Below are 24,191 nucleotides of genomic sequence, written 5' to 3' on the forward strand. Positions count from 1 at the left end.
TGATGTGACAGCCCACTGACAGCCAGCCCCTCGGTCTGGGCCATTCTCTCCTCTAGGAGACAACAGGAATCTGATAGCTTACCTCAGTTCCCGATCCTGGCAAGAAGTTCTTGACAACAATGGTTTTGCCCAGTGCTGGGAAAGGGGCTTCCATGACACTCCTCATGAGGGGCTGTACCAGGGCAGGAGAGATGCCTCGCCGTTTTTCCACCTCATCCAAGATCTGCAAGGGTCACAAAAGCAGCTTAGCTATCCTGAAGTCAGGGCACCAAGGTATAGCTCTGTTCTCAATAAAGTGGGCCTGCCCCAGTGACTGAAGAATTATGGGGAAGTCCTGCTGTCCCCATCAGGCCACACTGAAAGTGTCTTTCACTCTATATGTTATTGCCCCACGTCTCCTCTCTGTGCACCCACTCCTTTACCATGTGCCTTTGCAGTTCTTCCCTCTAAAGTGGTAAAGTTCCTTTTTTTTTTCTTTTAAAGATTTTTATTATTTATTTATTCGACAGAGATAGAGACAGCCAGCGAGAGACGGAACACAAGAAGGGGGAGTGGGAGAGGAAGAAGCAGGCTCACAGCGGAGGAGCCTGATGTGGGGCTCGATCTCACAACGCCAGGATCATGCCCTGAGCCGAAGGCAGACGCTTAACCGCTGTGCCACCCAGGTGCCCCTAAAGTGGTAAAGTTTCTTGACCCCCTTGACTCTGGGTTTGGCCATGTAACTTACTGGGTTAATATATGCATTCTCAATGGGAACAATACTGCCCCCAAGGGGATAAAAATTGGTTGTTGGGGGTGGTGCTGAAAAAAACTTAGATAATACAATGGTTTGTAGCCTTTTAAAGGCCCACAGTACCTAAAAAGATCTCCAGTGTATCTGTGGAGTTAAAATTTCTCTGAGCGTAGCCAATAGGGAAGTGCAAACCGAAACCACAATGAGATACCAATTCATACCAATTAGGATGGCTATAACCAAAAGATAGACAGGAGCAAGTGCTGGCAAGCAAGTGGAGAAACTGGAATCCTCATGTGCTGCTGGTGGGAATGTGAAGCCCCTTTGCTAAGCAGTCTGGCACTTCCTTAAAAGGTTAAAGACAGTGCTTCCATATGACTTAGCAATTACACTTCTGGATATTTACCCAACAGAAATGAAAACATGTTCACACAAAAAGTAGTACATTTGGGTGCCTGGGTGGCACAGTTAGGTGTCGGACTTTTTTTTTTTTTCCTTAAAGATTTTATTTATTTATTTGACAGAGAGACAGCCAGCGAGAGAGGGAACACAAGCAGGGGGAGTGGGAGAGGAAGAAGCAGGCTCCCAGAGGAGGAGCCTGATGCGGGGCTTCATCCCAGAATGCTGGGATCACGCCCTGAGCTGAAGGCAGATGCTTAACGACTGTGCCACCCAGGTGCCCCAGGTGTCTGACTTTAGATTTTGGCTCAGGTCATGATCTCAGGGTTGTGAGATCAAGCCCCTTGTCAGGCTCCACAATCAGTGTAGAGTCTGCTTGAGATTCTTTCCCCCTCTCTCTCTGCCCCTCCCCGCTGTGTGTGCACATTCTCTCTCTCTCAAATAAATAAATATTTTTAAAAAACAAACCCCAAAAGTAGTGCATTAATGTTCACAGCAGAACTATTTATAATAGTCAAAAAGGGGAAGTAACCTCAATGTCCATCAACTGATAAATGGATAAACAAAATGTGACACTCCATTATATGCCAGTATCGGCCATAAAAAGGAATGAGATACTAATTCATGCTAAAACATGGATGAACCTTGAAATGATTAGGCTAAGTCAAAGACACCAGTCACAAAAGGCCACTTACTGTATGATTCCACTTGGATAAAATGTTCAGAATAGACAAATCCATAGAGAGCGAAAGCAGATTGGCAATTACTAGGGTTGGGAAGTGACTGCTCGTGGGTATAGGCGTTGCCTGCTGGGTGATAAAAATGTCCTATAAATGTGGTGATGATTACACAACTGTGTGGATATGCTAAAAGCCACTGAATCCTAGATTTTAAATGGGCGAATATTATGGTTTACAAACTATATCTCAGTAAAACTGTTATTTTAAAAAATCTAAATGCAAGACCCTCCATAATTAGTTGTGGATCAAAGAGTTAAAATAAAAATACCATTTAAAATAATACCACATGTAGTCACTGAACGCTTGAAATGTGGCCAGTCTGAATTCAGATGTGTTGTAAATGTAAAATCCTCAGTAGATTTCAGAACACAAAATTAAGGATGTAAATTATCAATGACCATATTGATTATATGTTGAAACAATAATATTTTGGATATGTAGGTTAAATGAAATTAATTATTAAAATTAAAAAGATTGTAGGTATGGTAGTTCCTCAAAAAATTAAACATAGAATTACCATATGATCCAGCAATTCCACACTTATGGGTACAAAGCCCAAAGATTTGAAAGGAAGGACTCAGATATCTGAATGGCCATGTTCGTAGCAGCATAATTCACAATAACTAAAATGTGCAAACAACGCAAATGTCCATCTACAGATACACAGATAAAGAAAATGTGATATATACAAATAATAGACTGCTCCTCAGCTTTAAAAGGAAGAAAATTCTGACATATGCTCCAATATGGATGAACCTTGAGGACATAAGCCAGTCACAAAAGGATAAATTTATGATTCCACTTTCATGAGATCCTGCAGTAATCAGACTGACAGAAACAGAAAGCAGAATGGTGGCTGCCAGGGCTAGGGAAAGAAGGGAATGTAGAGTTAGTGTTTAATGGGTGCAGAGTTTTGGTTCAGGTTTATCAAAAAATTCTGGAGAGGGATGATGGTGACAGTTATGTACAATGTGAATGAACATAATGCTAATCAACTGTACACTTAAAAATGGCTAAAATAGTGGCACCTGGCTGGCTCAGTCGGGAGAGCATGCAGCTCTTGATCTCGGGGTTGTGAGTTCAAGCCTCATGTTGGGTGCAGAGATGGCTTAAAAACAAAATCTTTAAAAAATGGCTAAAATAGTAACTTTTGGGGCGCCTGGGTGGCTCAGTCGTTGAGCGTCTGCCTTCGGCTCAGAGCATGGTCCCAGCGTTGTGGGATCGAGCCCCGCCATCAGGCTCCTCCGCTGGGAGCCTGCTTCTTCCTCTCCCACTCCCCCTGCTTGTGTTCCCTCTCTCTGGCTGTCTCTCTCTGTCAAATAAATAAATAAAATCTTAAAAAAAAAAAAAGTAACTTTTATGTTACGTTTATTTTAGCACAATAGAAAAATAATAAGACAAAAAATTAAAAAGAATCTTATGGGGGTGGGGAGGCAATTCAGGGAAAAAAATCTTAAAAGGCTGGTTAGGGCTGGTAATAAAGAAAGGCCGAGGAACACTGAGGCAGAAGTGACAGTGCCCCAGTTCTAAGCCTGGGCCTTCGGAGGCCTCTCTTATGTGTTTCTGCTTGCCCTCTTGGCCTGTGTGTCAGCCACAAGAACTGCACTCCTGGGCCAGCTCGCTGTCTGAGGAGGATGACAGACATGTGGACTAGCTCCAACCCCAGACTGGCAGCCTACAGCGAGACCTGGCAGCCTGGGGCAGCCAACTCCCAGCGTGCCCACAACGCACGAGTGAGCCCAGTGGAGAAGAGCCAAGCCGAGCCCCAGCTGACCTGCGCGTCTGTAAGAATAAATGACCAGTGCTTTAAGCCACTGTGGCTTGTTAGGCAGCATGACTATAGTAATATTTAATGGTATAATTTTCTTCAGAGATTCTGAGAGCTGTTCTTCTTGAACAGGATTCCCCTCCCTTCTTCCTTCCCTCCCAACTTCCTCCCTTCCCCCCTCCCTTCCTTCCTTTTTTGTTTTTGCTTTTCAATGTGCGGCTTGAACTCAGAACCCTGAGATCAAGAGTCACATGCTCTACGGACTGAGTCAGCCAGGACCCCTGATTCCTTTCTCTGTACAACAGGACAGTTTGTCATTTTGGTCACCCTTGGCCCTCCCCAGAAAATAGTTCGGGTTTTAGAGATCAGTTTGCCAAAGCTGTTTCTGGTTCTAGCCAGTATATGTGCCGTTTGGTCTTCGGCAAGTCGTCACACCACACTCCCACAACATCCCCTAGTCACAAAAATGCCTTGACAACACAGAACTGCGCATCACACAGTGTGTCAGTGTGCGGACTTGCTTGTCATCCCCCATCCATGACAAGACAATGGAGCTCACGTGAATTCCAAAGCCACCACTGGACACTGGGCTAACTCGGCTGTTTCACTTCTACCTTCCGTAAGCATTCTCACAACAGCAAAGGCTGTGACACAGCCTTATTTCCACGTTTACACAATCCCCCGGGAGAGACCTGCGTCAGCAGTAATGCATAACTGTCCTTGAGCCTGTAAAAGACCAGCTTCCACGTGCAAGGCTTACCACCTCGGTGGAGTGGAGGCAGGAACACAGATATATCGATACCGTTCTTTATTTCTAACAGATTTGCACACAAGTACAAGTTCTACCAAGGCAAGAGGTTACACTAGATCAGTGTAAGTCAGGCTTCCTCTGAGGGTGGGCAGGAGATAGATTCGCAATGCTTTTAGAAGTGCTGCTGGACAGCAGACATAGGACTTCAATTCTCTGAAAGAAAGCTCAGGCTGAAAATATATGCTCAAGAAGAATTTAAAATCAATTTATGGATTAGATACTCATGTCTGGTTAATGTATGAAATGTTGGAAATGAATGTTGGTTTATACCCAATCTTTGAGATTATCAACATACACAGTAGTAATTAGCTCCTCTCCACCCGCCCAGAATAGTGAGGTGGATTAACCAATTCAGTACGGCAATTCCTGGGTCTGATACATTGGCTCATCTTCCCAAAAAGAGGACCAGATTATGTTAAGATTTTGATCCATTTAGAGCACTACTACAATAGTAAACATCTCACACCACACTTACTCCGTTCATCCATCCACGTGGCCTTTTTGTCATGCAAAAGCAAATAGGACAAAAGACAATGCTTAGAAGAAAGTAAACCACAAGGAATATTCTGGGAAGATCCTCTGCCCCTTCCAACCTCTGCAATTACTTTGACTCTCCCCCCAACCCCTTTCTGTGGGCCCTGACCTTCACTGGCTCTCACTGCGTGTATAATGATAAGAGAACAGAGGAGGTGATGGGGGGAGGAAGTGGGAAGGAAACCATGTTGGAATACGATTATAAAAGTACCAGGAGTCAAGGTGTTTCCTGTGTCCTCCCCGGCTCTGCCTTGCCTTCCCTTCCTCCCTCCTCTGAGGCCCAAGTCCTTACCTTTGAAAAGAGGCTGAAGCATCCCAGGCGGCTCACGATGCAGTAAACTTCAGGGAGACGCTTCCCTTTGCCACCAGGCTTTTTGGAGTGAAACACGGAAATCATGAGTGCTACCATCTCAAGGTAGAGAACCCAAACATTTAAAAATGCCTATCATGTGCCAGATGTTTCCCCACTGCAGCTTTTGAAAACCCATTAGGTAAGTAGTTACCAATACCCCATTTTATAGGTGGGGAGCACTTCTGGTTGTGTGGTATATATATTTATATTCTCCTGAAGGGACCAAATCAAGGGTGGTGTGCACACAGTAGGTGCTCAACATGGCCTATGGAACCATAAAGTAAGGAGGCTTAACTTGTTTACCCAAATCACTGTGGTCCCTCTTAAGGAGTTACCTTGAAACCAAATGTTGTTTATTATAATGATAATTCTGAATCAGAGATCATCTCTGAACATCCTTTTTAGAAGCTGCCTTAAATTTTAAGCTAACTTTCCAACCAAAATGAAAATCAATCTCAAAATGTCAAATTAATTTCATCACCAAACCTTATTATCCTACATAAAACTGTTTTAAAACTGTTAGCCATGCTTTTATTCACTAATCAATCCAACAAATATTTATCGAGTACCTACTATGTGTTGTGCATTAATCTTGGCTTGAAATTCTATCAGCTTATTTGGAGGACTCATATACACTCAGTGGAAAAAGGATTTGCTCCTACTAAAGATTTCCAAAAGAATGGGTCTCAAACAGACAAGCTCTACAATGGGTTAGCATGATCATTTCACTGGAATACAATCCTGACTTCTAAAGGTGATTGTTCTGAAGTACACATTCTTGAATGATTTGCGGCATGAACAACAGAACTATCCTTCTTTGGCCCTTAGCAACCATTATGAATGTGTGCGCTGTAAGCTCTCAGGGTCTGTTTAGCACGTTTTATTAGAAAGAACATTTGGCTTAAGGACAGAAAGGTCTTTTATTTGGCAGGGAAAATAATGGAGGATGTATTTTCTTTCTAAAGGAGACGGGTTCTTGTTCCCTTCTTCCAGTAAGATTTCGATGAACCCCCAAATCTTCCATGTGTTTAACTCCACTGATGAACCTGTCACATTTCCTGCCTCTTCTCTTGAGGCACACGGTGAAGCCCCAGGACCAGCGCTGCCCAGGGCTCCCCAGAGCTCTGGCAGACCAACAGCAGAGTGTACTAACCAGCAGTCTTCGGCAGTAACCGAACCGTCTGCTCCCATCTTCTCCAGTTAAGACAAATGAGAAGGTTTCACTGCGGTTGGGGAAACAAATGTGCATTACATAGCAAAACAAAACAAAAGACACCTGGCTGAGAGCAATCAGGGGACATTCTGGAAGGGGCTGTCAAAAAGGGCTGCTTCCTGTCCTGCCTGTCCATCTGTACAGGGACTCTGTGCGCCTGTAGTTTTGGGGTGTCAGGGAGAGGGAAACCTACAGTGTCACTGCATCCTGAGAGGATGAGGGCTCATAGCACTCTATCACCTGAGCCGTCCCGTTGCCCCAGACATGAAGTCACTTACGGAGCATCTATTGTGACTACTGCCTTCTGTGAGCTCAAGGATGAGACGGCATCCGCTGCTCTCGGGATGTGACTCAGGGAAGGAGCAGCTGAAGAGGGGAACAGTTCTGTGTCCCTCTAGAAACTGCTCCTGGGGCGACCCTCCTCGAGAACTGTCTCTTCAGAGCCCCCTGAGAGACTGCTAGGCCAACTTCAAGGAACACAGTGTGCCTCAAACACAGGATATGCAGCCCCCTGAGTTTGGTCAATTGCTGAAACACCTGATAAAAAAATACCGGTATGTAACAACACGGTTAAAGCAAAAACATAAAGCTGTCACAATCTGAGTTAACAGCTGGATGGGCTGCTATTAAAGAGCATGGACAAGGAAGGGAGACAGGCAATGTTCCTTTAGCTTCTCCGAGACCAAGAATTACTTTTGCCCTTCACAGAGGCTTATGAGCCAAACATAAGCCCAGACTGAATGGGAGGCCTGGGAATCTGCATATTTAGCAAGGTGGTTCTTATCTTCAGGGAGGTTTTAAAACATGGGTGGGGACAATCTCTAGCCTGAGGCCCATCAGGATTGCTAGCAGTAAGGACGAATTATGGCGTTTGTCCTGACGCCCTCCCTGGTTTTTGTCTGAGCCTCTGGGGTGGGGAAGGGAGATGTCAGCACATACCTGGTAAATTGCTGGACAGGAGTCCAATCCTTGGCATCAGGGAAACAGAATTGAGGGATAGCCTTCAGCTGGTCCTCAGCCTCTCTCATGAACTTGAAAGACCTTTCCAACTGCAGGGAGACGGGTGAGAGAAGGTTGGGAAATAAACCCCAGCATGGGAGAGAGAGGCAGATGCTTGGCAAGACCACATCTTCCACCTTCGCACAGCTGAGACCACGTCCTCAACCTCAGGAAGGGTCTGCAGCTCAGTCTGCTGGGGGCTTTTTTCCCAGGGCACTGTCAACTCTATTCTTACAGGGGAAGTCAGGAGAAAACAAACCGGTGTGTTTTAGAGAAATATTCTTGATGTCTAACATTCTGGAATATAACTTTAATTTTTTCATTTTTTATATATTTTTTGGACTATATTTTATTTTTATTATTTTTTTTAAGAGATTTTATTTACTTATTTGACAGTCAGAGAGAAAGAGCGCGAGAGAGTACAAGCAGGGGAAGTGGCAGAGGCAGAGGGAAAAGCAGGCTTCCCGCTGAACAGGGAGCCTGATGCGGGACTGGATCCCAGGACTCTGGGATCATGCCGGGAGCCAAAGGCAGACCCTTAATCAACTGAGCCACCCAGATGCCCCTGGACTGTTAACTATGTTAATTAATAAAGAAAACATGTCAAAGCAATCCCCTCCAAATAAGAGACTCATGAATCTGCAAGGCAGAGCCTCAAATCTGGTCTTCCAACCTGAAAGCTGCCCTTCCTCCATTCAGGCAAAGACATTTTATAACACTTCTCAGTGAATACATCCAGTTAAATTACATTATACAGTAAACTTCAATTAATTTCAATGTCCTTGAATGTCAGAATTGAAAGGAAACTAGACATTATCCAGTGTCACAGTCTTATTTTAGAGATAAGGAAATAGCCTTGACATGTTAAGCGATTTGTCCATGGCCACACAACTAGTGTGGAATCTAGCTAGGAATTTTGGTGGTTTGTTTTTTTGTTTTTTTACTTTTATTTTTTTTTGAGAGAGAGAGAGAGCAGTGGGGAGGAGCACAGGGAGGGGGACAAGCAGACTGTGCTGAGTGTGGAGCCCAAAGCAGGGCTTGATCCCACGACCCTGAGATCATGGCCTGAGCTGTAACCAAGAGTCAGACGCTCAACCGACTGCGCCACCCAGGTGCCCCTGTAGCTAGGAATCTTCGTCTTTAGTCTCTCTGTCTGATTTATTTGACATCATACACTGGATGAATATCCTCTTGTTAAGAAACAGAACAGGGGCTCCTTAGTGGCTCAGTCAGTTAAGCACCTGCCTTTGGCTCAGGTCATGGTCCCGGAGTCCCGGGATCCAGCCCTGCATTGGGCTCCCTGCTCAGCTGGGGAGTCTGCTTCTCCTTCTCCCTCTATTCCTCCCCTGCTTGAGCTTGTGTTCTTTCTCTCTCAAATAAATAAATAAATAAACAAAATCCTTAAAAAAAACAGACCAAATTCAGAAAGTCTGATTAGAGATTGTATTTAAAGCCATGTGTTTACTTCCTTGTGGATGAACAGGAGTCTGTGAGTTGTAGCGCATTCTGCGGATCTGCTGAACAATGTGTGTGCAGCTGACAACATTGTACCATATACTTGGAAATGCTGGGAGCGTGAATTTTATGTTATGTATCTTTGTGCCATGTTAAAAAGGAAGCACTGTAGGTTCAAGTTTAGGAAACAAAAAGGAATAATTAGTAATTGGCATTTTTTTTGGTTTGTTTTTATAAATTTGTACTTCTAAAGTGTTGGGAAGGAGCACCTGGGTGACTCAGTCGTTAAGCATCTGCCTTCAGCTCAGGGCGTGATCCCGGCGTTCTGGGATCGAGCCCCACATCAGGCTCCTCCGCTGGGAGCCTGCTTCTTCCTCTCCCCCTGCATGTGTTCCCTCTCTCGCTGCCTGTCTCTCTGTCAAAGAAATAAATAAAATCTTAAAAATAAATAAATAAAGTGTTGGGAAGAATTGTTGGCTTCTGTTGTTGTTATGGACTGGTTAATGCTTGTTAACTTTTCTTTATAAAGAGTTAAAGAAAAACAAATTATGCTCAAGTTACCTTCAGTAATTTGATATACCAAATATTTGAAGTGGAGTCTGAATTTCTGAAGTTAGAAAACTGTAATGTCTAATCTAACTTCTTTCTGTAACACTTTTCACCAATTTCTTATTTTGTCTCTCAGGGCTTACCATTGACCTTCACCTCACACTAGCTTTGCAGACAGCTTCTGAAGTCTGCAGACCAGCAGCACTGTCGAATGCTTCCCAGAGGATCTACTGATTTATTTGACATCATAGACTGGATGAATATCCTCTTGTTAAAAAACAGAACAGGGGCGCCTGGGTGGCTCAGTCAGTTAAGCATCTGCCTTCCCCAGGACAACAAATGTCAGAGAGGGGAGGTCTCTAAAGAGAGTGTCCAAAGGAACAGAGCACCGGGCTGATTTTTTTTTCAATTTTAACACCTACTTCTAGTATGTTTCCCCTGAGGCGACAGCAAATATAATTAAAGCTGCAACTAATATTAATGGTTGAGACAACTATCAAGGAATGAAACACAGCCACCATTTATAGACTTAAAGCCAATTAGTAATTGTCCTTTAGTTTTCCTCCTTCAGAATCAGTAGTCATTGTCTTTTTTCTATATAATGATACTCTCTTCCATCCATGACCCAGAAGATTCTAACTGGTCCTGGAGCAGTTTTTGAGTTGATAATTCACTAGCTCAGGCTGTTGCATGAGCAATAATTTTGACTACCCTTGGAGAGTCTCACAGAGAAACAAATACCAGCTGGGTGTAGTTGATGGAAGAGGTCATTAATCACCACAGACAGAAGGGCCATAAACTACAAAGAACACAAAAGGAAAGAACAGGGACATTTCTCCATAGTGGAAACCATTAGCGAACTGAAGAGTAGGCCTTGTAGGGAGGCAAGTTCCAGCACTTTTTGACATGGCCCATCCATTTGGATGCACTGCCCTCAGAACACATGCATGATACACACAAAGGTGTGTGTTCACACACGTGCCTACACATGCTGTCATCAACATAGGAGTTATCAACCCATATGGGCAGATATGTGCTCTTATATGCACACACACTCATTTACAGGAAATGAGACATGGAGATGTCTTTTACAAAGACAAGCAATCATAAATGGCTGGAAAATTTCCCAGTCTCCATGAACTGTCATAAAGATAATTACATGATACCAAGCATTTTAGTGGAACATGGCAGGCATGATCTCTAGCGTACAAATATGGAGAGTAAGTCTTGGTCAAGTGACTATAGAAGTGGGGGATAGAACTCATGAAAAAGAGTAAGAAAGGAGGAGAGAGAAGAAGGAAAGGTCCTTCTGACAAAGAGAGCAAAGGCAAGAAGATATAAAATAGCCTGATCTACAAAAAAGGCATGTACAGAATGATCACATAACATTCAAAATATATATCTAAAAAAATACTGACAACAAGATACATTTCCAACAGAAAGAGACTAGTTAAACAGATTAGGGAATAATCACATAACAGAGCTTTATATAATTTAAAAAACAATGCTTTAGAATTTATATTAAATATGTTTCTAAATAATGATATGTTTACAGAACATGATACAAAAGTTTTACCAGTTTTGTCAGAAAATTACACTATGAGAAAAGTCTGGGAGAAAACGTAATAAAATGCTAACATAGATGATCTCTGTGGAGTGGGATTAAAGATGACTTTTTCTTGATACATTGGTCCCCTTTCCAACAGTGACTATACAAGTTTCTGCTCAAAAGAAGTTTTTTTTTTTTTTAAGATTTTATTTATTTATTTGACACAGAGAGAGACAGCCAGCGAGAGAGGGAACACAAGCAGGAGGAGTGGGAGAGGAAGAAGCAGGCTCCCAGAAGAAGAGCCTGATGTGGGGCTTGATCCCAGAACGCCAGGATCATGCCCTGAGCCGAAGGCAGACGCTTAACGACTAAGCCCCCAGGCACCCCCAAAAGAAGTTTTAATGTGGATGTCGAAGAGCCTGGGGACTCCAGGTTGGAAAGTATAAGCATTCAATAGTTACGGTGATTTATTCACTAATTCATGAATTAATCCTTTTGTTCCTGAAACATTGATTAAATATTGCCACATGTACAGCACTGTGCTAGGCCTTGAGGGAAGTAAACAGGATAAAAACAGTCCTTCATGCCTTGGTGCTTGCTCCATGTGGGCCTCAACTAAATGTGGGCATACCTATGGGGTGCCTGGGTGGCTCAGTCGGTTAAGGGTCTGACTCTTGATTTCAGCTCAGGTCACGATCTCAGGGTTGTGAGATCGAGCCTTGTGTCGGGCTCCATTCTCAGCACAGTCTGCTTGAGATTCTCTCTCTCCCTCTCCCTCTGCAACCCCCTCTTTCTCTCTCTTATAAATAAATAAATAAATAAATAAATAAATAAATAAATAAATAAAAAATCTTTTAGAGATAAGTAAATAAATAAATGTGGGCGTACCTACAGCATTGGGGTTTTCCAGGGATCATCCCCGGAGGTCAGCTAAAGGAAGGTGAATAGAGCCAGGCAGGAGGGCTGGTGCCCATGGCTTACTTCATTACAGTTTCCATCCCAAATTCCAAGGACAGGACTTGACTGCTGCACTGGACCACAATAGGCAGGACGGAAGGAAGCTGGTCCAGGACAGGAGGAGACCTAGGCCTCCATAGATACTGGAATTATGCGTGGGTGGTGGCAGCAGAAGGGAGGCCACTGAGGCGACCAGGACTCCCTCCGCTCTTCCCGGCCCTGAGCACCTTCATTGTATGAACTGCGGAATTCTACCTCATGAGCCTTTGTATGCTTATCTTTTGCCCTCCTGTCAGTGTGAGCTTCTTGAAGACAAGAAACACATTTTGCTCATCTTTGTAATGATGGGGACAAGCAGAGAACAGCTTGGATGTAATAGGGTCTCAGTAAATTCTGGTTGGACTGAACAGGGCCTCTTTAATACTGATGTCAAAGCCTAAGAATAATTTATACATTATTGGTCATGCCATTTTCGGCTTTGCTGAGGGCCATTTCATTTTAGGTGTCAGAGTTCATGTATGGCAAAGCCAAATCCACAGAGCCATGAGCCATGTTAGAACAGAATAGGATTCTAGTGCACACACCCAGGGGTACACAGTGCACGTACAGATGTTCAGCAATGGGCACAAACACAATCCTCCCTGGGGAGAGTTGTGTGGCTCCTGGGAAAGAGGCTTCTAGGTAGGATAGCTTGGGAAGAAATGTAGCTGGATAAGGAGACGGGGAGGATGAGGAGGAGAGCACTGTCAGCACAGTCACCACAGGAAGTGAGTAAGTGTTTTTGTCCGTACTTTGAGTCTTTGAATCCCTCACCTCCTGGGACCTCCCAAACTCTCCAGTGGCAGCTTTTTTCATTTGCTATACCCTAATGGGGTCTCACGGTCCAAGATTCTAGACACTGAGCATTCCTCAGACTCCCACACCTCCCGGAAACCATGAGTCCCAACAAGATATGGACACAAGTGCTGCGGTCCTCCCACCCCCACAGGCTGCCGAGGCCTGGCCGGCCCTGTACCTTGAGAGGGAACTGCTGGGTGAGTTCTGGCACATACGCAGCCCCGGCCTGCTTCTTGTGCAGGGACACGACCACGAAGTACTCGAACAGCTGCCTCTGCTGGTACTCCATGAGCTCCCGGTCAAGGGATGGGTATCTAGGAGCGTGCTTCAGGCGTGATTTCACATTGACCAGGCGCTGGCTGTGAGCTGGGGAGAGAGGGAGAGTGAGCGCCTGGGGGTGACTCTCTTTCTGACAGAGCCGAGACGGCTTGTGTGGTTCCCAGCTCAGAGGACCCCCTTCCGACCCTACAAAAGTGTTCCCATATTTAACAAAGGAACACAAAACTCTTTGTTTGGGGTCCCTGCCAAAGCGGAGGAGCAACACTGGACGGGCCACCAGGCTAATGGGGGTGTAGAAGACTGGAACGTGGGGCTCTGCTCTGCCAGGGGTTGGCTATGTGGACTTGGGGCAGCAGCCTGAGTCACCCTTGTGTCCCTCTGTCAGATGGGGTGGGGACGCTGACTCCTCCCCTCACTCACTTCCTTCATCTTTCAGTTTGTGAGATCTGACAAAATCCAGACCACAGAGCTTTGGGAGCGGGGAACTTTGTCATCATCTGCCTGACAGACCGGGCAGAGCCATGACTAACTCAGCCTGCCTTCCCTCCTGCCGCCATTCTCGGTGATGGAAATGGGCTTGCTTCATTCTAGAGGTGGGCCAGGGAGCAGCTGGGTGTTGAGAGATGAATGAGGCAGGGCGGCTAACCAGACGCGTCCCCATCACCTCACTCAGCAGCCCTGGACTATGGCTTTCTTGGGCTTCCCCCTGGGGTCTGAGAAATTGTGGAAAACTCACGAAAACCTAGACCAAGGTCACCAAATTTAGGTCCGCAGAGACCAATTACTTCAGTGACTTCCTTTGACAGATTAGGAACTAGAGGCCCTGAGATCTGAAGTGATTTCCTTCTGTTCTTTTAGCAATTTTCACGGGAGTGGGACAAGAGCCCAAGTGTTTGGAACCCCAGGCCGGCAGCGGTATAGCTTACAGGCTAGAAAACACCTGTAACAGAAAGGCACGGGAATGGGGCCACTGTAGTCGTAGCCACCCTGCATCTCGGCAGCCACAGGTTCAGTGACCGAACAGGCCCCCGTGCACCCCGTGGGTCCCCCATCCTCTCAGACGTGCACGCCTTGCCCTCGTGCAAGGACGCTCTGTCCCGTCGCTCACATTAAGCAGGAAGGGCCATCTTGGTAGCTCCCCAGCCCCCTGCCTGTGCCCTGTATGGCAACTGGTCTTCTCACCTTTCAGCTTCTCCTCCGTGTCACTGTCAGACTCACTGTTCTCATCCGTCACTATACAGAAAAACAAACAAACAACAAACAAAAAATGGCAATAGGAAGAAAGTTGCACATGTGAGTTTTTTTAATAAGGAAACTTTCTGTATGAAGTGACACAAATCCAAGATTTCTACTTCAGAGGGACTCTTTTTTGTCGATTTAAATGTAATAGGCAAACTAGGTCTTTGTCCAACTAAATGTATTTCCAAATTAATGTGGCTCCAGTTCAGACGGTACTTATACCCAATAATACAGCAGATACTGGCTCCTTTTATGCATGCTAAGCAAAGAAGGCTGCTGCCAGGGTGAGCCAGAGCTTGCAGTGCTGGGCTGGCTTGATAGATGGACAGTGAAACAGGACCAGAGGACATACCACCAGGCTGAGCTCGCTCCTGGCTCTTCGCTGTCCCAAGGACAACAGGAGATACTTACAAAGCACCAACTTGTTCTCCTTTTTGGTGAGCCAACCCCAAACAACAGGAAGCCTCTTTTTTTTTTTTTTTTTTTTTAAAGATTTTTTATTTTTATTTAGTTGACAGAGATAGAGATAGCCAGCGAGAGAGGGAACACAAGCAGGGGGAGTGGGAGAGGAAGAAGCAGGCTCATAGCAGAGGAGCCTGATGTGGGGCTCGATCCCATAATGCCGGGATCACACCCTGAGCCGAAGGCAGACGCTTAACCGCTGTGCCACCCAGGCGCCCCCAGGAAGCCTCTTTTAAGAAGAATCTGTTTTCACATTGTTGGGGGAGCTGGGACGGTGGCGGGGGTCCTACCTTTTCCCGAGTTGCTCTCCGTGGACTGGGACAGCCTCTTCACACGTTTCTTTCCTCTCCGGGCCTCATAAATGGCATTGATCCGCAACACCAGCTGCCAGACACCGGGAGAAGAAAAGCCAGTGTTAGCAGCTTCCTCTCCATGCGCAGCTGGGACTCCTTTGCTGCCCATTCTCTTCTGGGACCATGGAAGGCTGGGGAAAGGAGGAGGGAGGGGCCATTTCCCACTGGTCCACTGGCATCTTCAACTACTCTTTTCTACCAGACAGGAACATGACTTTCGAGAACACTAAAGGAGGCTGCCAGCCCCAGTGATGTATGAACGGGTGATGTCTAAATATACAATGCACGCAGCTGAGACACAGGGAGACGATTTCATTGGCTAATTGTGCGATGGCTGCTCCCCCTTTGATGCCACGATGTCACTGTGGTTTGGGAGCAGAATTTGCAGCACCCCCCCGCCCACCGCCAAAAACACACACACAAAAACAAACAAACAAAAAAAAAAAACAAGAAAAGGAAGAGACTGGAAAAATAAAAAGCCTCCCAGGCAGGGCCCCTTTTGTAGGAACCGTGCCAGAGACCGCCTGAGCCGCACTGGGCGGCAAGGGGGCAGGGATTACCGTGGATTTCGAGTTCTAGCTTGGGGCTGCATGGTGGTGCCCTGCACCCAGCAGACCCAGCACACCCCCCTTTTTGCAGGGGAGCGCTCCTCCACACTGAGGCCCTTCATGCTCTCTCCTACTGCTCAGCAAGCAGCACTACTCAGCAGCATATTTTCCAGGCTGACTAGCAGACCCATCTGGCCACGGAAGCCCTGGGGCACTTCCCTCCAGGCTTTCCAGCACCACCTGGGCTCCACCTGAGGCTCGAAACCAGGACCCTGAGATCAAGAGCTACATGCTCCTCGGAGTGAGCCAGCCAGGTGCCCCTCAACGGGTGATTTTACAGGGGAGCTGTGTTTGAAAGCTGCTTTGAAAAGTTTTATATTCTTTTTTGCATTGGAAGAACTGGAGAGAGGATGTGCTATAGTAAACTGGGTGATGGGCTGTTGCCAATCCCCGTCTCTGCCCTCTGCTTCTCTGTCCCACTCCCTGAAGGAGCTCACCAGCTCCTCTTCACAAGCCAGAGCACCGGACAGCCAGTGGAGGAAGGTGGCTCATCTCCCAGGTCTCCCTGTGGTGGGCCTGGGCCCCGGCCCTTCGGCTCTGCAGGCTAAGACACTGCCCTGCCATATCCGCGGACACCCACAAACTCTGGGTCCTGACAGGCGGCCCAGCCCTGGCCTTGCCAGCTCTCTTTGTGAACTCCTTGTCCCCAACCCTGTGCTGGCTTTGCCTTGAATCTGAACGAGGTCTCTGCCTTCACCACCAAATCCCTCCCGTGTGGCAGTTATTTGTATTTGTTCTTACGAACCAGCCATTTCCTTGAGAGCTCATAGCCCCGAGCTGGCTCTCTCCTCTTTTTACACACGTCCTAACCATTGAAATAGTTAACACCAACCCCATTTCCCATGGAGGAAGACAATGCATAAATGAGATGCTAGTATTATTCACAACAGCTGGGAAGTGAAAGCATCCAAATGTCGACCAAGGGATGAACGGCTAAACCCAATGTGGTACGGACAGACAGTGGAATATTCTATTCTGTAGCCTTCAAAAGGAAGGGAATTTGGACACATGCTCCAACGTAAATGAAACTTGAGGATGTTCTGCTAAGAGAAATAAGTCAGTCACAAAAGGACAAATAGTGGATTCCATTTATATGAGGTACCTGGAGCAGGCAAATTCATAGAGACAAAAAGTAGAATGGCAGTTGCCAGAGGCTGGGGGGAAGGCGGAATAGGGGAGTTAGGGCTTAACGGGTGCAGGGTTTCCGTTTGGGGAGATGAAAAGTTCTGTAGATGGATGCTGGTGTTGGTTGTGTAACAGCATAAACGTACTTAATGCTATTAAACTGTATACTTAAAAATGGTTAAAATGGTAACTTTTATGTTATGTATATTTACCACAATTAAAAAATATATAAATAAACAAATGAGTTGTTAGGTCAAATTGTGGGTTTTTTGGGGGGGGGTTAAACTTGTTCAACCTCCTCTCAGCCAATATCTAAAATTAACTAGAAAGAAGACAGCTACAATATAGTTAACATCCTTCCACTTATTAAAGTACAGTGAACACTAGAAAGTAAGCTCCATGGAGGTGGGAATCTCCGTCACTTTTGTTTGCTGCTGTAAGAGTAACTGTATGGGCTGGAACGGTGCCTGGCACCTGGTCGGTACTCAATAAATATTTCTTGATTGTGAATTTGTTGGAGGAATACTAAGCATCTTCTGTGTACAAGGGGTTTGCTAGAAGCTGGGAGGGGTAAAAAGATATATGGAACATGGCATCCGTTCTAAGGGAGTTTACAAGCTAATAGCCAGGACCAAGATGCATTCACAGCTATCATACAAGACAATTCATGAGTGCTATGTGAGTAGTATAAATGACGGGACAGAGAAAGTTCTTTTCACCTTAAATCAGGTCAGGAATAAGTGGAAGCCATATATACTCCAGTCAATAAATCTTTGTTCCTTTTTATTTAAAAAAATTTCCCCCAAGAGAAAAACTTTAAACATGCTCTCACATAATTGTACTTTAACAGGAGTTAAGTTTTATTGTTTTAAAAGTGTTCTGTACTAGGGGGTGCCTGGATGGCTCAGTCGGTTAAGTGTTCTTTTTTTTTTTAAGATTTTATTTATTTTGACAGAGAGAAAGAGAGAGAGAGAGGGCACAAGCAGGGGGAGGGGCAGAGGCAGAGGGAAAAGCAGACTCCCCAGTGAGCAAGGAGCCCTATGTGGGACTTGATCCCAGGACCCTGGGATCACGACCTGAGCTGAAGGCTGATGCTTAACCGACTGAGCCATCCAGGTGTTCCTAAGTGTTGATTCTTGGTTTCAGCTCAGGTCATGATCTCAGGATTGTGGGATCCAGCCCCACCTTGGGCTCCACGCTAAGCAGGGAGTCTGCTTGAGATTCTCCCTCTCCCTCTGCCCCTCGTCCCATGTGCTCGTGCTCGCACACTCTCCCTCTCAAACAAATAAATAAATAAAATCTTAAAAAAAAAAGAATCACATACTTAAACTTAAGAATTGTGGTAGGGGCGCCGGGGTGGCACAGCGGTTAAGCATCTGCCTTCGGCTCAGGGCGTGATCCTGGCATTGTGGGATCGAGCCCCACATCAGGCTCCTCTGCTATGAGCCTGCTTCCTCTCCCACTCCCCCTGCTTGTGTTCCCTCTCTCGCTGGCTGTCTCTGTCTCTGTCAAATAAATAAATAAAATCTTAAAAAAAAAAAAAAAAGAATTGTGGTAAAGCTCTTTTAACCCAACAGCTAATTCACTTGATTATCCCTGTTTAATTTGCTAAAATGATGGTGAGGCTGGCAGTATAGATGTTAATAGCCACTTTTAATTATTCCACAATTGTGGGATTTTTTTTTTAAGATTTTATTTATTTATTTGACAGAGAGAGAGGCAGCGAGAGAGGGAACACAAGCAAGGGGAGTGGGAGATGGAGAGGCAGGCTTCCGGCTGAGCAGGGAGCCCGATGCGGGACTGGATCCCAGAACGCTGGGATCATGACCTGAGCCGAAGGCAGACGCTTAACGACTGAGCCACCCAGGAGCCCCACAATTGTAGGATTTTGACATTACAGATACGTATGAATGGTGCCAGAAGAAGCAAAAGGGGAGTTAAGGGAGTGGCTAGAGACGCCACACTTTGCAGACCCCTGGAGCAGCTACCATGATAGCCAGACAGTGACTTTGGAGGGCAATCGATGGGAGGCATGGGAATGAATCTGTGCTGAAAGAGACTGGGGTCCATGTGCTAGTGGAGCCCATTCAGCAAACATCAGATAATCAATATGCAACCTGCTCCACACCCTGGGCCCCGGGCAGGACAAGGCCAAACCTGGAGAGCGTGAAGGGGGAGAAGCCATGGCTCCTACCCTGGCCCCTCTGTCTGCCCTTCATCAGCAAAACAAAGGAAGATGTCTTCTCTCCTGTTCCAAAGACAGCCTCCCTCCGACCAAGCTGCAGGTTATAGTTCTTTTCTCAACCACCTGACCCTAGCTGCCCTTACTCTTCAGAATGCACTCAGATGGGCAAGGTGACTTAACTTCATTTGAATGAGAAAGTTGGGGACGGGTGTGGTAGGGGTGAAATTATGGGTCAAAATACTGACTCACCAAACTGTTAGGAGGAACCAGCTTGTAAATGTCCCATGACTTTCAGGTCAATGCATCACTCCGAGAAATCTGATGAAACCTACCGACAATCTTCCCCTCTTGCCTTCACCCCCCAAAACTCTCCACAAAAAAAACTCTCCACTCTCTGGGTTTTGTGACCCCTAAATCCCATCCATCCATCCATCCATGTTCCATCCATCCATCCAACCATCCATGACCTCTGAAATGAAGAATCCCTGTTCTAAAAGTTCCTGTAGGAAGTTGGTACCAAAGTGGCCACTGAAGAGGGACGAGCACAGCAGGGCTGGAACAGAGCACAAGAGGGAATTGAATCAGTAGCAGATGCATTAGGATGCACATCTGCCCCTGGGCATGTTTTACCTTTTGGGCTGAAAAGAGCCGGGAAAGATGTATTTTTGACAAGTGCCACCTCAGAGCACAGGCTCCACGTGGTACCGCCTCTGCAGCTGCTGTTGACCAAAGTGTGAGTCAGAGCGCGATGAATGGAGCTCTACTTTTTGAGGCCATGAAGGAGGAGGAAGTGGCCTTTTGAGACCAGGCACTGGAAACATGGCCTGGGATCACAAGTATAGGTTAGGCTGGGAGAGGAATGGCTACAGGACCACAAGAATTATTATGACAAAGGCCCAGACAAGACAGCCCAGCCTGCCGGCTCACAGTATCTACCTGGCCTGTGATGAAGCAGGTAGAAGAGGGCCCAGTGTTCTGTTCTCTGCCCAGAGTCCTCTGTAGCTTTCCTTTGCAGGGAAGGGGGAGTGCATATCTGCACATGAAGCTTGTTGCAAGCCTTACCTTGGGTATCTTTCTCTTCTTCCTGCCATTCTGCGGGTCTCCAAGATTAAAGAAAGTGTCATCAGGGCTGCTGGGGGTGGAGGGGGGGCTGATTTTGGAAGGGGACCCATATCCATCCCGACTCAGCTTCCTGGTATCCAGCAGTTTGAAGTTCCTCCTCTCTGAATTTTGCCGGAAAAAAGCAGGTTTGGCCAATGACTGCTGGGAGAGGAAAGGAGAAAAGAAAAGAAGAGTAAATACAGAGGCCCTAACTGGGAGATAGCTGGGGGTGCCAGTGCTACAGACCACGAGATCGAGACAGAAAGCTGGTCTCTCTTCCCAGGGTATGCTGAGTTTGTCTCTGATAAAGATGCAGATCCAATCCTGTCTCTCTCTCTCTTTATAAAGATTTCATTTATTTATTTGAGAGAGACAGAGTGATTAAGAGAGCATGAGCAGGCTGGAGGGGCAGAGGAAGAGAGAGAAGCAGACTCCCTACTGAGCAGGGATTCCTGACTTGGGGCTTGATCCCAGGACTCTGGGGTCATGACCCAAGCCAAAAGCAGACGCTTAACTGACTGAGCCACCCAGGCACCGCCAATCCAGCTTCTCTTTTTATTTTTTAAAAGATTTTATTTATTTATTTGACAGAGAAGCAGCTAGCGAGAGAGGGAACACAAACACGGGGAGTGGGAGAGGAAGAAGCAGGCTCCCCGCTGAGCAAGGAGCCCAATGCAGGGCTCGATCCCAGGACCCTTCCCTGAGCCAAAGGCAGATGCTTAACGACTGAGCCACCCAGGCGCCCCTGGTTACTCTTTTTAGACAAGTGGGAATTTACTGGCACAATCCCTTATCTGTACAAATCAGTCATTCTGAGAACCAAGACCCACTGTATTGGGAGGGAGAAGACCTAAGCTCAGCTTTGACCCTGCTGCCGATAAGCTGAGTACCTCTTGTACAAGGAGTTTCAATACCTAAGTCTCAGTGTTTTATTTCTAAAAATGAGCCACTTTAAGGTCAAAGGCAAACAGAAAACTGGTAAAAAAAAAAAAAAAAGAAAGAAAAGAACAGAAAAGAACCCCCAAAACCCTGCAACTTATAGAACTTATTTTTCTAATATATACTACAAATTAATAAAAAGACAAACAGGCAAAAAAATAGGAATGGAAAATTTATAGAAAAAATACAATGATGCTTAGATACAGAAAAAGATTCTCAGCTTCACTCATAAGAGAAAACTAAAACTCCATTAAAGACACATTTTTTACTCAAAGATTAGAAAAGATAAATTTATTAACTCACTAGAATAGTGAAAGTGAGGGAAACAGTCCCTTTCACACTTTCACACAATGTTGGCGGGACTAGAAATTGCTACAGTTCTATGGAGGGCAATCCAGCAGTGTCAACAAAATTACAAATGCATACACCATTTCACCCAGCAATTCCACCTGTAGGAATGGGCCCTACTGATATATACTTGTGCAAAGTTACACTGTATGAGGCAAGCTATATTGTGCAAACTATATACTGTGAAATGGTTTGTAAACACAAAATCCTGGAAACAACCTAAATGTCCATCAGCAGAGGCTGGTCAAATAAATTATGGTACATCTACACAGCGGAATATAATGCAGGTGTAAAAAAAAATCTTAATGTACTGATGTAGAAGGTGCTCTCAGATGCATATTGTTAAGCATTAAAAGCAAGGAGTAAAAAAATAAATAAATAAAAGCAAGGAGTAAAACAGCTGGTATAACATGCTGATATTTGTGTGTGTTTTAAGGAGCTATTCTGCTGGTGTATGCATGGAATATTCTGAAGGGTTCATAAGAAACTAACAGTGGTTGCGCTGGGCGAGAGGAATGAAGAGGTGAGAGAAAGATTTTTCACTGTTAACCTTTCATACTCCTTAAATTTTGAACCATATGAATATGTTAACATGGAAATAAGAAATATTGGTAACATAAAATTTAAAAACAACTTGGACTACCTGTTTCCTAAAGTTACTTCCAGGATACACATTGTATGATTCTATAATTATAACTGCAAAGTGTCTTTTTAAAAATGAATTCATGAATTAGATAGGGAAAAGGTATATAAAGCACCTAGCAAAATACCTGAAACACAGCAGGCATTCAACATAAGTTTTTCTTGTATGACATGGACATTTTTTTCATATTTTAGTATGCTAACAGCCTTTTCCTTTAGTATATTATTTATGTTCTTTGCCTATTTATCTTTTGGGAACCCAGTGTTTTTCTTATTAACTTGGATGAGCTCTTTATATAGAATGGATATGAATTATTTGTCGGTTTTGCTAAAAGTGTGTTTTTCCCATGGTTTTTTTTTTGTGGGGGGGTCACACGAAATTTTTATCTATGAAAATCTGTTCATCTTCTCCTGTGCAACTGATTTAATCTTATCTCCTTAGCCTGGGAAATCTATATCTTTTTAGAGGTTTAATACATAGTTAATTCCAGTTTCTTTGGGATTTCCTTAGTTTATTTTGAACCTATTTTATTCATTAATCCATCAGTAATTTATTTTATTGTATGTTAGTCTAAACTGATTTTTTCCCCAAGCTAAGTTATCCCTATTTAATAAATGAGCCTTCCTTTCGCTATGTTTACAAGGCCACATTTATTATATCTTAAATTCTTATAGAATAGTCTTATTCTGTTCCACTGATTTCTCAATTCTTGTATAGTTCCAAATAGTATATAACAGTAAGTCCAGAACATTTTCTTTGTCAAGGTTTCTGGGAATAAAGACTCCTAGTCTTCCTAAGTGGCCTGCTCTGATGTTTGCATCCTGAGTCCACAGGGAGCAATCAATTGCTTAGCACCACAAGCCCAGAGTAGAAAAAGCCAGTATGCTTTGCTCACTATGGGCATCTTAATAATTAAACCAGCACAAAAAGAAGGAAGAATGACAAGCTTTCTTAGAGACCAAATTCCATCTGCAGTGAAATCCAAGGAAATAGCCCCAATTCTTTCACTGCATTAGAATCACCTATCAAACTGTTGGGAAAAAGCAGGTATCTGTTTTCATTAGATTTTTAGGTTGTGAGAGTGTTTGTTCAAAGATCTGACCTATGAAAAGCTCTGAGAAGAAAGAAAACAGAAAGATATCAAAACATGGCACACAGCTCTCTAAAGGGTGTCCAGATGCCTGGGTGGCTCAGTTGGTTAAGCGGCTGCCTTCAGCTCAGGTCATGATCCCAAGGTCCTGGGATTGAGTCCCACATCGGACTCCCTGCTCACAAGGGAGCCTGCTTCTCTCTCTGCCTGTGCTCCCCCTGCTTGTACACGCGCACACTCTCTCTCTCTGACAAATAAATAAATAAAATAAAATTAAAAAAAAAGGGTGTCCAGAGACCTGGGGAGGGGCTGGGGTTGTGTGGGCTGCATCTCCCCGTGGTGACACTGCCAAAGAATGGGGCCCTAGTGAGCCCCCCAGAGCACCCAGAATCAGTCCCCAAATGTCCAGGGAGCTTTTACGAGGGGGTGGAATTTCAGCTGCTACTTAACTGATAACAGAGGACCTACTGGGCTCTGGGGTAGAGCGTTCTCAAGTAGACAGCACAATCCGAGAAGAGGCATAGAAGTGATGAAGAGTAAATGAGACCAGAGAGAGTGCTCATGGCTCAGAGCGAGTGCAGTGAAACAGATGGAAGAGATCATACAGCAATGAGGACACAGAATTGTCTGTGGAAGTTCTTTGAAAGTGAGGGTGTGACTCTTAGACTGAGCAGGGGGCAGTGAGCTTTTTCTTAAAGGCCAGACGGTAAATATTTTAGGCTTTGTCACAACTACTCAACTCCGCCATTGCAGTGCAAAGGCAGCCATACACAGTATGTATGTGAATGAACGTGGCTATGTTCCAGAAAAACTTTATTTACAAAACCAGTCACCCAGCAGTAGTTTGCCAAATCTGAACTATAGTATTAAAAGGAAAGATACTGTAGGACTCTAGGCATGATTATGTCAGTCTGTGGACCAGA

At 45.1% G+C, this 24,191-nt stretch overlaps 1 protein-coding gene across 6 annotated transcripts in view; it reads right to left on the reverse strand.

Annotated features, from left to right (window-relative positions):
- Positions 1-24,191, reverse strand: part of DENND2A (DENN domain containing 2A) — a 100,425-nt gene that overhangs the window by 25,624 nt on the left and 50,610 nt on the right. For 2 of the 6 annotated variants that reach the window (XM_034638089.1, XM_034638104.1), the window contains 9 exons: positions 20,210-20,410; positions 15,167-15,260; positions 14,358-14,408; positions 13,075-13,262; positions 7,490-7,599; positions 6,491-6,560; positions 5,278-5,355; positions 1,828-1,941; positions 83-223 (listed from right to left, as the gene is read on the reverse strand). In XM_034638089.1, the coding sequence (XP_034493980.1) occupies positions 83-223; positions 1,828-1,941; positions 5,278-5,355; positions 6,491-6,560; positions 7,490-7,599; positions 13,075-13,262; positions 14,358-14,408; positions 15,167-15,260; positions 20,210-20,410 (1,047 nt within the window). The remainder of the gene's footprint in view (positions 1-82; positions 224-1,827; positions 1,942-5,277; positions 5,356-6,490; positions 6,561-7,489; positions 7,600-13,074; positions 13,263-14,357; positions 14,409-15,166; positions 15,261-20,209; positions 20,411-24,191) is intronic. The other 4 variants (XM_034638097.1, XM_034638120.1, XM_011218179.3 and 1 more) reach the window with 4 other exon arrangements.

Source organism: Ailuropoda melanoleuca, chromosome 1 (assembly GCF_002007445.2).
Source record: "Ailuropoda melanoleuca isolate Jingjing chromosome 1, ASM200744v2, whole genome shotgun sequence".
Lineage (NCBI taxonomy): Eukaryota > Metazoa > Chordata > Mammalia > Carnivora > Ursidae > Ailuropoda > Ailuropoda melanoleuca.